The sequence below is a fragment of the Rutilus rutilus genome, assembly GCF_951802725.1.
Source record: "Rutilus rutilus genome assembly, chromosome: 2".
In the NCBI taxonomy this organism is placed as follows: Eukaryota; Metazoa; Chordata; class Actinopteri; order Cypriniformes; family Leuciscidae; genus Rutilus; species Rutilus rutilus.
In genome coordinates this window covers 13,515,602-13,529,269 of record NC_140210.1, presented here as the reverse complement: position 1 = coordinate 13,529,269, position 13,668 = coordinate 13,515,602, and the positions used below count along the sequence as shown (strand labels likewise).

Genomic DNA, 13,668 nt, shown 5'->3' with positions numbered 1-13,668 from the left:
CTTGGGCACATAGCCTGTACATAGTCAAGTTCAATACCTTTATTTGTCCCCCAGTGGGGCAATTAGTTTCGCAGCATAGGAGCACACAAACTTACAAAAAAATATATATATATATATATAAATACACAAATACACATAATATGATAAATAACATAATGTACATTCTGATCAAATTCAATAATGTGTAAGCTACCTTTTCCTCCTGGCATTTAAAAGAGAGACAGCAGACGGAACAAAGGAATGTTTGAATCTGTTTGTTTTAGCAAATGGGAGTCTAAGCAATGAACCTGATGGTAGAAACTGAAACTGTTGATATAAAGGATGAGAACAGTCAGTCAAGATGGAGTTTGCTAGTCGGTACAACATGGTTGTCACCCGGCCCAAACTCTAGGCACGATTTGTCAACCGAAAATGCCTGCAGGTGTTAAGTACCTCTGGGGGTAAGTCACCTAGAACCTCCGCCTCCCGTCCAGGGACCACACGAGTTTCCAGAGGTCCGGACACGGGTGCCATAGGGTGCCCCGTCTCTGAGTCAGAAGGTCCTTCCTCATAGGAATGGGCCAGGGAGGGAATGTCACGAGGAGCATGAGTTCTGGGAACCAGGTCCGGATGGGCCAACAGGGAGCCACCAGAATGACCTGCTCCTCGTTCTCCCTGACTTCCCTGTCTGTGCAAGTAGGCTCACTGGGGGAAACGCATATTTGCGGAGGCCCCGGGGCCAGCTGTGTGCCAGTACATCCGTGCCGAGTGTTCCCTCGGTCAGGGAGAAAAACAGCTGGCAGTGGGAGGTCTCTGAGGAGGCAAACAGGTCTACCTGAGCCTCCCCGAACTCTCTCCAGATCAGCTAAACCACCTGGGGGTGGAGTCGCCATTCTCCTGGGAGCACAGCTTATGACAGCTCGTCGACCATACGGTTGAGCACACCAGGGACATACATGGCACGAAGCGACCTCAGATGCTTCTGACTCCAGAGGAGGAGATGGTGGGCGAGTTGCGACATGCGACGGGAGCGTAGACCACCTTGTCGGTTGAAGTACGCAACGGTGTTGTCCGTACGGACCAGCACGTCCCTGCCCTGTAGCAGCCTTTTCAAGCGGCTCAGAGCGAGACGTACTGTTAGCAACTCGAGGCAGTTGATGTGCCAATGCAGTTGGGGGCCTGTCCACACCCCTGAGACTGCATGCACGATGTACGTGGCACCCCAGCCGGTGGCAGAAGCATCTGTGAACACCACAGCATGCCTAGACACCTGTTCCAAGGGCACTCCTGCCGACAGGAACGAGGGGTCTGACCACAGGCTGAAGATCTGGCGGCACGCCAGTGTGATTGTCACCCGGTGAGAGCCGTTATGCCTTGTCCATCTCGGTACTCGGCCGTGAAGCCAGTGCTGAAGCGGTCTCATATGGAGCAGCCTGAGCGGAGTTACCGCTGCTGCCGCTGCCATATGCCCCAGGAGCCTCTGAAAGAATTTCAGTGGGGCCGCCGTCCTGCCTTTGAACGTGTTCAAGCAGTTCAGCACTGACTGAGCGCGTTCCTCTGTGAGGCCTGTGTGACCGAATCCAACTCCATACCGAGAAAAAACATCCTCTGCACGGGGAAGAGTTTGCTCTTTTCCCAGTTGATCAAAAGGCCCAACTGGCTGAGGTGCCTGAGCACGAGATCCCTGTGTTCGCATAACTGATCTCAAGAGTGTGCTAGTATGAGCCAGTCGTCGAGATAGTTGAGGATTCGAATGCCCTGTTCTCTCATGGGAACAAGGGCCCTCTCCATGACTTTCGTGAAGACACAGGGAGACAGGGACAGCCTGAAGGGCAGGACCTTGTACTGATATGCTCAACCCTCGAACGCAAAGTGCAGAAACGGCCTGTGTCGAGGAAGAATCGAGACATGAAAGTACGTGTTCATCAGGTCAATCGCTGCAAACCAATCTCGGAGACAGATGCATTCGAAAATGCGTTTCTGCGTGAGCATTTTGAACGGTAGCTTGTGGAGACTCCAATTCAAAACTTGCAGGTCCCAGATCTGTCATAACCCACCGCCTTTCTTGGGTACAATAAAGTAGGGACTGTAGTACCCTGACCTCTTATCAGCTGGAGGGACCGGCTCTATCGCGTCCTTTACCAGTAGGACTGTGATCTCCGCCCGCAAGACATGGGCATCGGCTGCTCTCGCTGTAGTGTAGTGGATGGCCCGAAACTTGGGGGGACGTCGGGCGAACTGAATCGCATAGCCGAGCCTGATGGTCCGAATGAACCAGCGAGACGGACTGGGGAGCACTAACCAGGCTCACAGAGACCGTACAAGCGGGACCAGAGGGACCGTAGGCATACCCGCAGAGGGGCAGCGAGGTGGAACGCAGGGGCGCGGCTCGGGAGGCTCTCTCTGGGAGGCAGTCCGTAGCGGGGTCTGAGTGTGCTGTCCAACACCTGGTTCGTAAACAAACGAACTTCGAATATGATTTTTGGGCAAAAGTCAAAGCCCTAATGTGCATTGGCTCGTTTAGTTTCAATCGAAGTAGACTGGCCTCTCTAGCGAGATTCCTATACAGACAACCCAGACATAAAAAAAAAACAAAAAAAAAAAATTGAACGGACATTCCAAATGAAAGTGAGCAACTGAATACCTCCACAAAGGTCCCTTTCACAAGACTTTTAGCAAAGGGTTCACAAGGCTGCTGCACAGTCTACTGGCCAGTACAGCAAACCACATTCACACACAAACTATACAAGAGAAATGTGATGCATTTCATGTATTTGAGCTACAGTATGCATATTTTTTTAGTGTGACAAAATATAGTTTATTTTCTCAAACCATTATTATATTCTAACAACTTTGACTGGGTTGAGCAACTGTCAGTCTGGGCACATCAGTGCCACCTTGGATTTTTTGTGGACTGGAGTGTATTTTTCTGACATATTTTTCTCTTTCTCGAAATGCTTACTATTGATGTGAAAGCAAAGAGTTTTTTTTAAATATATATATATATATTTTTTTTACCATAAAGTATGGCTGTTTGAAAATATAGTTTTGGTGTCTTGCACACCTAACGTGTGCATATTTGTGGATAATTTACAAACAAATGTCTAGAACAAATACCTTATTTCTTTTTAATACAGTAAAAGGTTTACAATATTTCAAATAAACCAAATTTTTTATAATTACCAATGAAAAATACTGACCTGTTTTGCAGTTTCCTTTTTTTCTTGATTTTTATCCATTTCCATTTGTTGTTGATGGATTGACTTCTGTTTTTCTTGGACTATCTTTCTGATGACTTCAGATTTTTTCTCTTTCCAGGCATCATAAGAGGCCTTTGCATCTGCAATTTTAGCAAGCTTTTCCTCGAAGGGAAATTACAATAAATAAATCATAACATGACTGTGGTGACTTAAGAATTCAATGAATTTATTGCAGAAGAAATGTGCATTGAACATTTTCTGGTGCGTCCGAAATCGCATACTGTCTGAGTAGTTGCTACATTTGAAGTTGAAGCCTCGTGGGAAAGTAAAGCCTTCATCGAATGTGCACTTCAGTTTCTCGGCAGAATCTCAGGTTCTTTTGGCGTACTGTTTTTTGCATACTATAGTAGGGAAGTATTCGATTTCGGACGCAACATTGGTTTATGTTAATTACCTCTTGCATTTTCTCCTCTTTCAATTTCTCTTCCTGCTTTTTTGCCCTCCTTGTTATTTTTAAAGTTTCTTCTTTCTTTTTTAGCCATTCCTGTTAAGAAAATGTTTTCCCCAAATTTAAATAAAAACATTTAATAAAAAAAAAAAAATCATTAGTCAGCCTCTAGCTGTAACTAATTATTATGATGTTTTAGTAAATGATTAGTCTAACCTGGTACACAGCAGCTCTTAGTGAATCTGCTGCTTCTGGAACCTGTTGGATTTCCTGTGTCCTCTGATCCAAAATCTTCAATGCTCCCAGGTATTTAGACTCCACTATATATGACCTTTTGCACTTTCTGGAACTGGATGACCGGGAGCTTGAAGGTCTAACGTCCAAAAGATATTCTTCTTTGAGTTTTCAATGTTTGGTGCATTTAAGTAACACTCTTTAGCACTCTTTAGGTGCAGCAAGTAATTGTTTCTTCATTATAATATATAAAAATAACATATATGAATAAAGGAAGCAAGGTGGGAAAAAAAATAGCATGAGAAAATAATTAACAGAAGTGTTGAGTTGGTGAGACTTCCATGTAGCTTGGTATCAATAAAGTATGTTAATGTACTGTAAATAATAATACCCATAAATCCATGTAATATCTTCAGTTCTCTATCAGTCAGTCATGTTCGACATTAATGTCAGTGACTGACAAATTGGGATTCTCGCCTGAGAGCCCAATTCACCTTCAAGTGGTAACAGAACAAGCCAATGCACATTGGCGAGTGAGATTTGCATCGCAAGCCGCACCCCCGTTTCCGAGTATATAAGGCAGTGTGCAAATACTCACATAATCAGAGAATCTTTCGCTTCAAAGCCAGGCAGACATTTGTCTTCACTCTGCTCTCAATCATTGTTCAGTGTCTACAGAACAAGAGGGAAGCTGTTTGTGTGTGTTAGTGTGACAGTGTGTTCCAGCGGAGGTCACGTTGCTGAGTGAGTGCACGGTCAATTGCAGCGGCTGTTCCCCGGGCCCTAAAAGAGTAAACGCGGGTGTGACGTTGCATCTTTTTAAAGATGTCCTTCCACCCGCGTGTTTCTGGATGCGGTCATTTCCTGGCCCCATCTGACAGCCATGATCTCTGCCTCACGTGTCTGGGCTGTAAGCACGCTGAAGTGGCGTTTCTCAAGCTGGGCCTTCTCATGGGAGGTCCCAGCATCTGCATTGGAGGGCGGTCTAGAGTTTGCTCGCAGCACTTGAGAAGCCCCGTGGTGAGGAGCAGAGAGTTCGCTCAGAGTTGGAGTAAATCACTCCGCAGAAGTAGCAGTGCTTCGCCTTCTGAGAATATAGTTCCCAGTATGTATACGGTTAGAAGATGGTTGTGTCTCATGTGACCTTGTTATTCGCACACGCTTTGACTATACAAATCAAAACATGTAAATAGGAAAATGTTGGCGTTATTTTGTCACTTATTGGGAGCAGTATGCTAGCTGAAGCCGTTTACCTCCGGTCTTTGTGCTAAGCTAGGCTAGCGGTGGGTGCGTCAGACAGAGTTACAGCACGCATGGAGATGAAAAAGGTATGTATGGACTTATCTAACTCTGGGGGATACGGTGAATAAGCTAAAGTCCCAAAAAGTCGGCGTGTTCCTTTAAATGAACCAATTTTCAATCGAAAACAAATACTCTCTGATTATGTAATCCATTTGAAAGTTCTCTCTATAGGTGCGCGCGCGTGCATGTTCACTTTACTGGATGACGAGTCAGCAACGTCAACTGCATCTTTGAAGCCACCACTGACTCAGAAAACACTAGTTTATTAATAAACAATTAAAATTTCTCCTTGCTATTTTTTCCCGACACATTCTCTGTGCACAGCCCTGTCCTACTTCTGCCCCCAGCTGGCTTGCTTAAGGCGCTGGAAGAGGCAGAAGTTGTGGCGTCTTCCCAATTCGTCAGTCACTAACGTTAACATTGCATGTGACTGACTGATAGGGAACGTCTAGGTTACTAATGTAACCCCTGTTCCCTGAAGGAGGGAACGTAGACATTAATGCCCGTCGCCACAATTCCAGTACCTCCGCTGGCGGCCCCGTCTCGGGACCCTGTCTCGGCTCCTCAGCGAAAAACTTGATGGGAGTATTTGCACATTGCCTTATACCCAGAAGCGAGAGAGCGACTTTCGATGCAAATCTTACTCGCAAATGTGCTTTGGCTTGTTCTGTTACCACGTGAAGGTGATTGGGCTCTCAGGTGAGATCACAATTCGTCAGTCACTGATGTTAACGTCTCCGTTGCCTCCTTCAGGAAACTGGGGATATACATTTGTAACCTAGATGCTGTGTTTCGAAGATGAACGACGGACGTAAGGGTTTGGAATGACGAGGCTGAGTAAAGGCTGAAAGAAACTTTTTTTTTTTGTGTGTGAACTATCCCTTTAAGTCAGTGGTTCTCAATTCCAGTCCTCGGGACCCACTGCTCTGCACATTTTGTAGGCTATGTCTCCCTTATTTAACACACCTGAACCAGATCATCAGCTCATTAGGAGAGACTCCATGAACTGAACTGAGTGTGTCAGATAAGAGAGACATGTGCAGAGCAAGGGGTCCCGAGGAATGGAATTGAGAACCACTGCTTTAAGTGTCCAGTTAAATGGATCTCCAGATGATGTTTGAACATCAATGGAAAATGAATTTACACTTTATATAAACTTAGCTTCCTTATTTCAGAAGTTCACCACATGCACATCACTGCCTGTGTCAGTATTAAGCATTAAACAAATTCACTAACCTGTCTGTGGATTTTCTAGACATGTGGCTTTGTGTGGTTGAAGTGTAGTCAAGGTCATCCTGGGAACTCTCCTGATTGGAAAAGTGTGAAGAAAGATTTAATTAAGAATTACATTAGCATTTAAATGTTGACAAGGCAGTTAATTGACCTTAATTTGTAGGGCACTGCATCCTTTAGTAACAAAAAAATAAATAAAAGCTGTTTCTTATTACACTGCTGACAGAGATGCAATTTCCGGAGAGCCATCTTTTAGAATAATCGTTAAGAACAAGATCTTTTCACTCTTAATCAGACTTACATGCTTTTCTTCAAATGATGTTGAGTGATTTCTCTCTTTGCATTCTTCCGAGGCAACTAGAATGAAAATTACAAATGTATTTGAAATTATTAATAAAATACTTAACTATAATTTACTTTAAAATATTAGATGTTAGGTCACAGATCAACAATACCAAAATGTAATCTCTTTACAATAGTAAAAGTCTGAACATTAAGTCTACATTCATTCCCACATACCACTGTCTGCAGTGGCTGGAGCCTCAGACACTTGCTCTGCTGTTGAACACTTTTCTGACATGGCCTGGTGTTCATCTGGACCCTGCAGTAAAAAATAGGGTTAACCCAGATAGCATTCAGGTATTTTTTTTTTTTTTTTTATCCATCATTTTTAGTATGAAGTTGATTTTTTTTTTTTTTTTTTTTTTTAGGTGTGGTTAAGACTGTCAAAATACACAATTTATTTTAAAAGTTTTTTTTAACAAAAAAAATTAAGAGATATAACCATTTAAACTAAATTGTTACAACTTTTGTGTTGAGTACGTTTAGACAGGAAATTGAACAGTGGCTTTACACATGAAATTATGCTATTTATTTATTTTATTTTTAACATATATATATTATTTAGATTTGTCTCAAATTACTTCTGTAAAATACATTTAATCTCTTTCTTACACTGACACACACTGGGACTATATTTTGCTTAGAAACATGCTTGCGTATGCCCACACAATAATTCTTAAATTAAAATAAAATGACAAACAAATTACGGTAATGTTTTAATGTGTTTGTAGAGCAAAAGTTCATAGACCAAGTAGTCTAAATTTAAAAAAGGAAAGGTTTGGACATGGTAACATTTAAAACCTTAAAACGTATGTGCATTCATTCATTAATGAGAAGTTACTGATTAGATATACAATATGGTTTTAGTTGAAAAGCATTAAGCTATGACTGTTCTATAAGCTTATGCACCCTGGAATGCAAAAGGAGTATAAAGTTTTTTTTCTTAATGCATTAGGAGGGTTAAAAACAAGGATCTGTTAAAACATTTGCTTGAATCTGGATTTAGACCTGATCAGCTTGTTTCTGTTGTGAGATATTAACCAGTGGCAGCTCGTCAGGGGAGGCAAGTCGGGCACAGCCTACCCAAAATTGAGGTGAAAATGGGAGAAGGACGATTTAATGTTAATAAAATTCCCAGTTATTAATATTATGTCTCAGAACTGTAAATGTAACCACCGTGCCTCTTCCCCGAATGTGCCGAATCTGCGAAACGCAAGTCTGAGGGGATAGAGAAAGGGAGGGGGAGGCAAATCCATAGCCAGAGACTTGTGCCTCCGTTGGTAAAAAAAAAGCCAATCACCATTGAGTATTTCACTTTCAACGATTAGGAGTGTTGAGAAAAGTAACATGTCAGAGGAGGCATGGCTCCCTTGGTATATCAACCAATCATCGACAAGACATAAATTACATGATATTAGTTAGAACTGCTACCGCTGATGTAACTATGGAGAGTAGAGATACTGAATATTTGATTGCAGACAAATTTAGTAAACTACCATTCAAACAACAGCTACAAATAAAAAAATGAACGAAGACCCCATGCCTAAATTGGATATAGGCTAAAGCAATCAGCTTCACTAAAAGGCAGAACGTGCTCTTATAACACAGACATTTAAAAGGACAGAAAGATGGATTTTTGCTTCAAGTGATAGGCTAGGACTAGGTGGGTGAACTTATGTTTATATTGTCTTGATGTACGTGTTGTTTTCAATAAATATTCTGTCTATTAGTGACCACGAAATCCATTTTTAAGCAGTTAAAAAAAAAAAGGTGTACCTCCTCTATTGTAAAACACACCAACCGCCACTGCCGCTAACAGACAACATATGACTCCACTAAATTCATTACTGTAATTGAAAAATGTAACACCTTTTTTAAGGGTTTTAGTATTTACAGCCGAGCATTTAAATTGGTTTCTGCTATTTCACATTTTCTCTTTCTATCATTTACACATTTTCACCTGAACACTTTCAGTGGTAGAGGTTTGACTCTTCTCAGAAGAGGATCTGTTGGAGAAGGGTATAGACATAGAGGATGTGGCTGTTCTGCTGAAGCCAGGAGTTTCTGCTGGTGTTTCCTCTTCTAACTGACCAGTGTCACACACATTTACTGTCCTCTGTCTGGGCTTGGGCCTGGGTGACATGTCTTGAGCAACGTAACCTTTAATCAAAGAACGTGTATTTTATTTGTTAGTTTCTGACATTTCTTGAGATGATTTTACAGACAAAAATCTGTCTAGCTCAGAAAACCTTTCAGAAGTACACTATCGGTCAAAGGTTTGGAATAATTAAGATTTTTTACGTTTTTGAAAGAAGTCTCTTATGCTCACAAAGGATGCATTTATATGATGACAATACAAAAACAGTAATATTGTGAAATGTCATTACAATTTAAAATAACTGTTTTCTATTTTAATATATTTAAAAATGGATTTTAGCCCTTTGATGGCAAAGCTGAATTTTCTGAATCATTAGCTACTTCAGTGTCACGTGATCCTTCAGAAATTGTTCTAATATGCTGATTTGGTGCTCAAGAAACATTTTCTTATTACTACGGTGAAAATAAATGAATACTTTTATTCAGCAAGGATGCATTAAATTGTTTAAAAGTGACAGTAAAGACTTTTATAATGTTACAAAAGATTTCTATTTCAAATAAGTGCTATTATTTTGAGCTTTCTATTCATCAAAAAGTAATAAGAACCATTATTAATAATTGAGCACCAAAACAGCATTATAATAAACAGTAATAATAATTGGTCTTACAAAATACCACAGATCTTAAACAGCAGCACACATGCAAAGACTGTAGCCCTGACCTGTAGAGAGTTTTGGTTTAACACTTCTCTCCCTGGGTTGAGGAATGGGTAGATCACCATCTTCACCAATCCTTTGTTTGGCCTCATCTTTTTCTGAAGGCAATGGTACTGGACTGTCCCACTGGTAGCCTTCTGATGTAAGGGGGGTGGAAGATTCCCATAGGCTATTCTCAGAGTTTAGTGGCAGTGGAGATTCTGACAGGCTCTTCCTCACCACAGATTCTGTTTGGTTCCTCAACGTCATTACTGATTTTGACTGTTCATCCTTTTGGAGTAAAGTGAATTCTGGTTGAAACTTGTCAGATAGAGAGGAAAAAAGGGAATCTGACTGTTGATTTTTCTCTGGAGTGTAAGAATCGCTTGGACTTTGAGAAGTATTCCTGGACTGGGTGGATTGGAAAGAACTAATCGGGCCATCTGCACTTCCCATGGAGTTTAGCTGTTCAAAATGCACAGGTGAGCTGGTTCTTTTGGTTTTCATGAAAGACACTTTTTTGGGTTTGACATTTTCTTCTTCATCATCTGAAAGCTTGAAATCATTGATTTTGCCTTTTGTCTTCCCAGCTTTAAATCTCTCCTTTTTCTGTTTTTGTCTTTTAAGAAGTTTGTTCAGTATGTCTGCTGAAACAATTCAAGTATTTCAGGGAAAGAACAGCATTAAATTGAAACTGAATTACTGTTTATTGGGGATAAACAAACTGATTCTATGTAAGGTTTAGCCTATAACGTTAGTTCTGAGTAGGCTAACGTTATACCATGAACTTGAGCCATGCTTTGAAGATGATTTAGATAAGCATGCCATTCTGTACCTACCATCATCATCACCACCATCATCATTTTTACCATCTTCTTCATCATCATCTTCAAAGTCATCAGAGTAATAACTATGCTTGTTGGCTTTAGCAGACACAGCTTTCTTTAGCTCATCCTGAAATTCAACAACATGCACGTGTCATAAACATACTGACTTACATTAGAGAGCATTAATACAGTTACGAACGTTCGATTCGAAACATAGGCAGCTCACTAGGCTTTCAGACAAAGGCTGATGTGTCTGACAATCTAAAGAAAGATTTCACTTAAGAGCACACTAATTATTAGACGCTAATACCTGAAAAGTTGTTCGTCTGGATGTTTTAGGGCTTTTCGTGTAAGCAAGCGTTGTAGAAAAAGGCTCGTCATTCATCTTATCGAACGGACTGTTTAAATGCAATCATTTGTTAATTAACAAGCAAATGATCATTTTAGATATAGCATTTAACAATCATCAACCGTTCAAACAATTAAAACCTACCGTAGCTTCAAAACAAATGTGAGGTAGCAAGCGTTGCTCAACTCATCATGGACGCCATTTGTTTACGCGAGTTACCAAGCAACTACCGGATGAGAATGTACGTAACCTACTATGACGAAGGCTAAAATTTAAACGAGGGCGTGGTGACGTTGCTGTCAGCTTCTTGTAGCAAACTACAAACTACTGTGGCAAACGCCCCTTGAGCATGTTGTTAATTTCCTTATCTTGTATGCAAAATTCTTCATCCACAAGCAAAAATGGCTTAGGTCCCCTTTGAGCTTCCCTCTTTTTCTTGCTGACCTTAATTATTTTATTTCATCCCTTAGACTTCTAAATAACAAAAAAAAGGTATTTTTTTTATGCATTATGATGATTTATTCAAAGATATGACTTAACCTTGTTGGTATGCTTTTCTTTTCTTTTCTTTTTTTTTGTATGTATAATTACATAATGTGCTGTATGCAAATCCAGGATTTTTTTTCTTTTTTCGTATCATTGTTTGTTCATTGTAAGAGATGCAACCTTGCTTCACTTCCCTGAGCTTGTAATTATGTGTAAGTTCTGCAATAAAAAATAAATAATAATAATACAAAAATATATTAAAAAAATACTGTGGCAAACGCTTTTTATATTGAATGCCCTAAATTTTACCAGTTCATCCAGTTTGAATTAATTTGCAAAGGCTTTTGGATTTGAAAACCTATGGAAGCCCTATTACGCCACATAAAAAATAAAAAAAATAAAAAAATCGTGCTTTTGTAAATCATAAAAAGTCCAAATTAAAACTTAAAAATTCAACAAAAAAACATAATGTCACAAAAAGTTGAAATTATTACATACTAAATCGAAATTATGACATAGAAGTCGAAATTATGACATAATTTCGACTTTTTAATCTCGTAATTTTGGCAAGACTCCCAGTCCACTTTTTCCTGAGTTTTGCTAACTTTGTTTTCATGTGTGACATTAAGGAACAATTCAACTTCATCATCAGTCCAAACATATGACTCTCCCTTTCCTCTGTACGCCATGATAGCCTACCGGTAATAACCATAGACAGTAAAAGAAATGGACACAGCGACCCCATTGGAACTCAATTGAGACAAGTGAAGCCCATTTTTAGCGATTTCTTAGCACTTCCTTTCCTGACGCGCAGACTCAAACCGAGCAAAGCGTTATACGGACCACGTGAGCAACCCGTCTGTCTTCTAGTAGCTGTGCCAAGAGAAATCTGAATCATTCCCTTCCGAATCTTGCAGAGACGGAGAGTGTGAGTAGGAGCTGTCCATAAGCTTGGAGCAGGAGCAACTTTTGCTAGGTATTCTGATTAATTATATTGTCATTTTGCCTCCACGTCCCCCCGATTGCCCGCGAGCTTCTCCTCCCGTCCATACGGTAATCTCTCTACTGTGCGACAGAGAGTCGCGTGGTTATGACGCAATCGTTAGCCTACTTTTACAAAAACTGCTTCTACGGGGCCATAACATAAGCTACAAGGTAATGGAGCATTTTATACATTGTCGTGTTTCTTTAGAAATAAATAATGGACAAATGGAGTCTTTAAACGCCTCAGATGTAAAGTTATTCGCTGTCAAAGTGACGCCAAAATGAATGGGAGTCAATGGGATGCTAACTGCAGGTGAAGTTCTGCTACAAGATGGCGGCACGCGGCCGACTTCAACTTCCGGTCGACTTACTTCCCCCCTGGTAATAACTTTTTGTTAGGCTTCTGATTGGCCAACGTGGCTTTACGATTAGGGTTATATCACCGCCTGCTGGTGTGGCATGCTCTTGACAGTGCTTGATAGCGTGTTTTTGCTTTTTCATGTAGAAGGAGATTTATTTTAAACCAAGCATGTGTGGACGGGATTTTTTTTTTTTAAACGCAGGAGGAAAAACTCTGGTTATAAAAATACCCGTGTCCGTGTGGACAAGGCCTAAGAATGTTTCAGCTAGTCATTAAGTGTGTCCCCGGCATTAACGACTAGCTGAAACATTCTAAGACTGAACTGAACACACATGCTGAATGTTTCCAACGACTGGAGCAGATTTTAAACACCAACTGTGAACACCGACTGAACGCAACTGTCTCTGCAGACAAACATGTTTGATAGGGCCCAATGTGTCCGCGAGCTCGGGAAATTTTAGATTTGATCTGTAAATGCCTCACATTACATAATCTGGGCCTAACACCGGAACTGCCCTGGATGCGTTTTTTTCCTCAGAATGTCAGGATGGGGAAAAATGGCATAAATCGACCTGAAACTCCTGTCTGATCCCGGCTTTAGATTTAGTACCTGTCTGTCATAATTTAAAGGGGAGTTTCATGCAGTCTGACTTATTGTACTGTTAAATAGTTGGATTCTCATGCTAAACATGGCCAAAGTTTTTTTTTTTAAACGAGTTGGACGTATTTCTATGCCAAATATACTCCTTCAAGATTCGTATAAGTTTCGAAACGTTTTTGTTTTTTTGTTTTTTTGAGTATGGCCCTGTATGATGTCATACATGGCGGAATTCCTTATGGGCACTTCTCCTGGAAGAGCGTGCACACATCAACCAGGGGTGCGTTTCCCAAAAGCATCCTTAGCCAACTTTGGTTGCAAGTTACGTTTTTATCAGCATAGTTCAACGAGTTGGCGTTTCCCGAAAATATTGTTCTAACGAGCATTTGCAAACAGAATCGCAAAGTTGTGTGGTTTGGACGACAGCTCTTGACCTGTGGTTAGAAGCATTTCTTGTTTGCCTGACATGTGGACTTAATAAATCCTTGTCTTGATCAAAATAAGCAAGCTGACATTCAGTGCAATCTGTATCT

The 13,668-nt window shown here is 40.8% G+C and overlaps 1 protein-coding gene across 4 annotated transcripts in view; it reads right to left on the bottom strand.

The window, feature by feature from the left end:
- The window catches only part of map9 (microtubule-associated protein 9), a 28,314-nt gene extending 17,361 nt beyond the window's left edge, over nucleotides 1-10,953 (bottom strand). The window contains exons 1-11 of one of the 4 annotated variants that reach the window (XM_084395327.1): nucleotides 10,851-10,953; nucleotides 10,668-10,755; nucleotides 10,370-10,484; nucleotides 9,557-10,174; nucleotides 8,699-8,898; nucleotides 6,916-6,997; nucleotides 6,698-6,753; nucleotides 6,400-6,470; nucleotides 3,844-4,000; nucleotides 3,634-3,723; nucleotides 3,180-3,341 (exon numbers count right to left, since the gene is read on the bottom strand). In XM_084395327.1, the coding sequence (XP_084251453.1) occupies nucleotides 3,180-3,341; nucleotides 3,634-3,723; nucleotides 3,844-4,000; nucleotides 6,400-6,470; nucleotides 6,698-6,753; nucleotides 6,916-6,997; nucleotides 8,699-8,898; nucleotides 9,557-10,174; nucleotides 10,370-10,484; nucleotides 10,668-10,742 (1,626 nt within the window). In that variant the 5' untranslated portion in view covers nucleotides 10,743-10,755; nucleotides 10,851-10,953. Of the gene's footprint in view, nucleotides 1-3,179; nucleotides 3,342-3,633; nucleotides 3,724-3,843; nucleotides 4,001-6,399; nucleotides 6,471-6,697; nucleotides 6,754-6,915; nucleotides 6,998-8,698; nucleotides 8,899-9,556; nucleotides 10,178-10,369; nucleotides 10,485-10,667; nucleotides 10,756-10,850 lie in introns of all 4 variants that reach the window. The other 3 variants (XM_084395329.1, XM_084395326.1, XM_084395328.1) reach the window with 3 other exon arrangements.
- Between the last annotated feature and the right edge of the window lie 2,715 nt (nucleotides 10,954-13,668).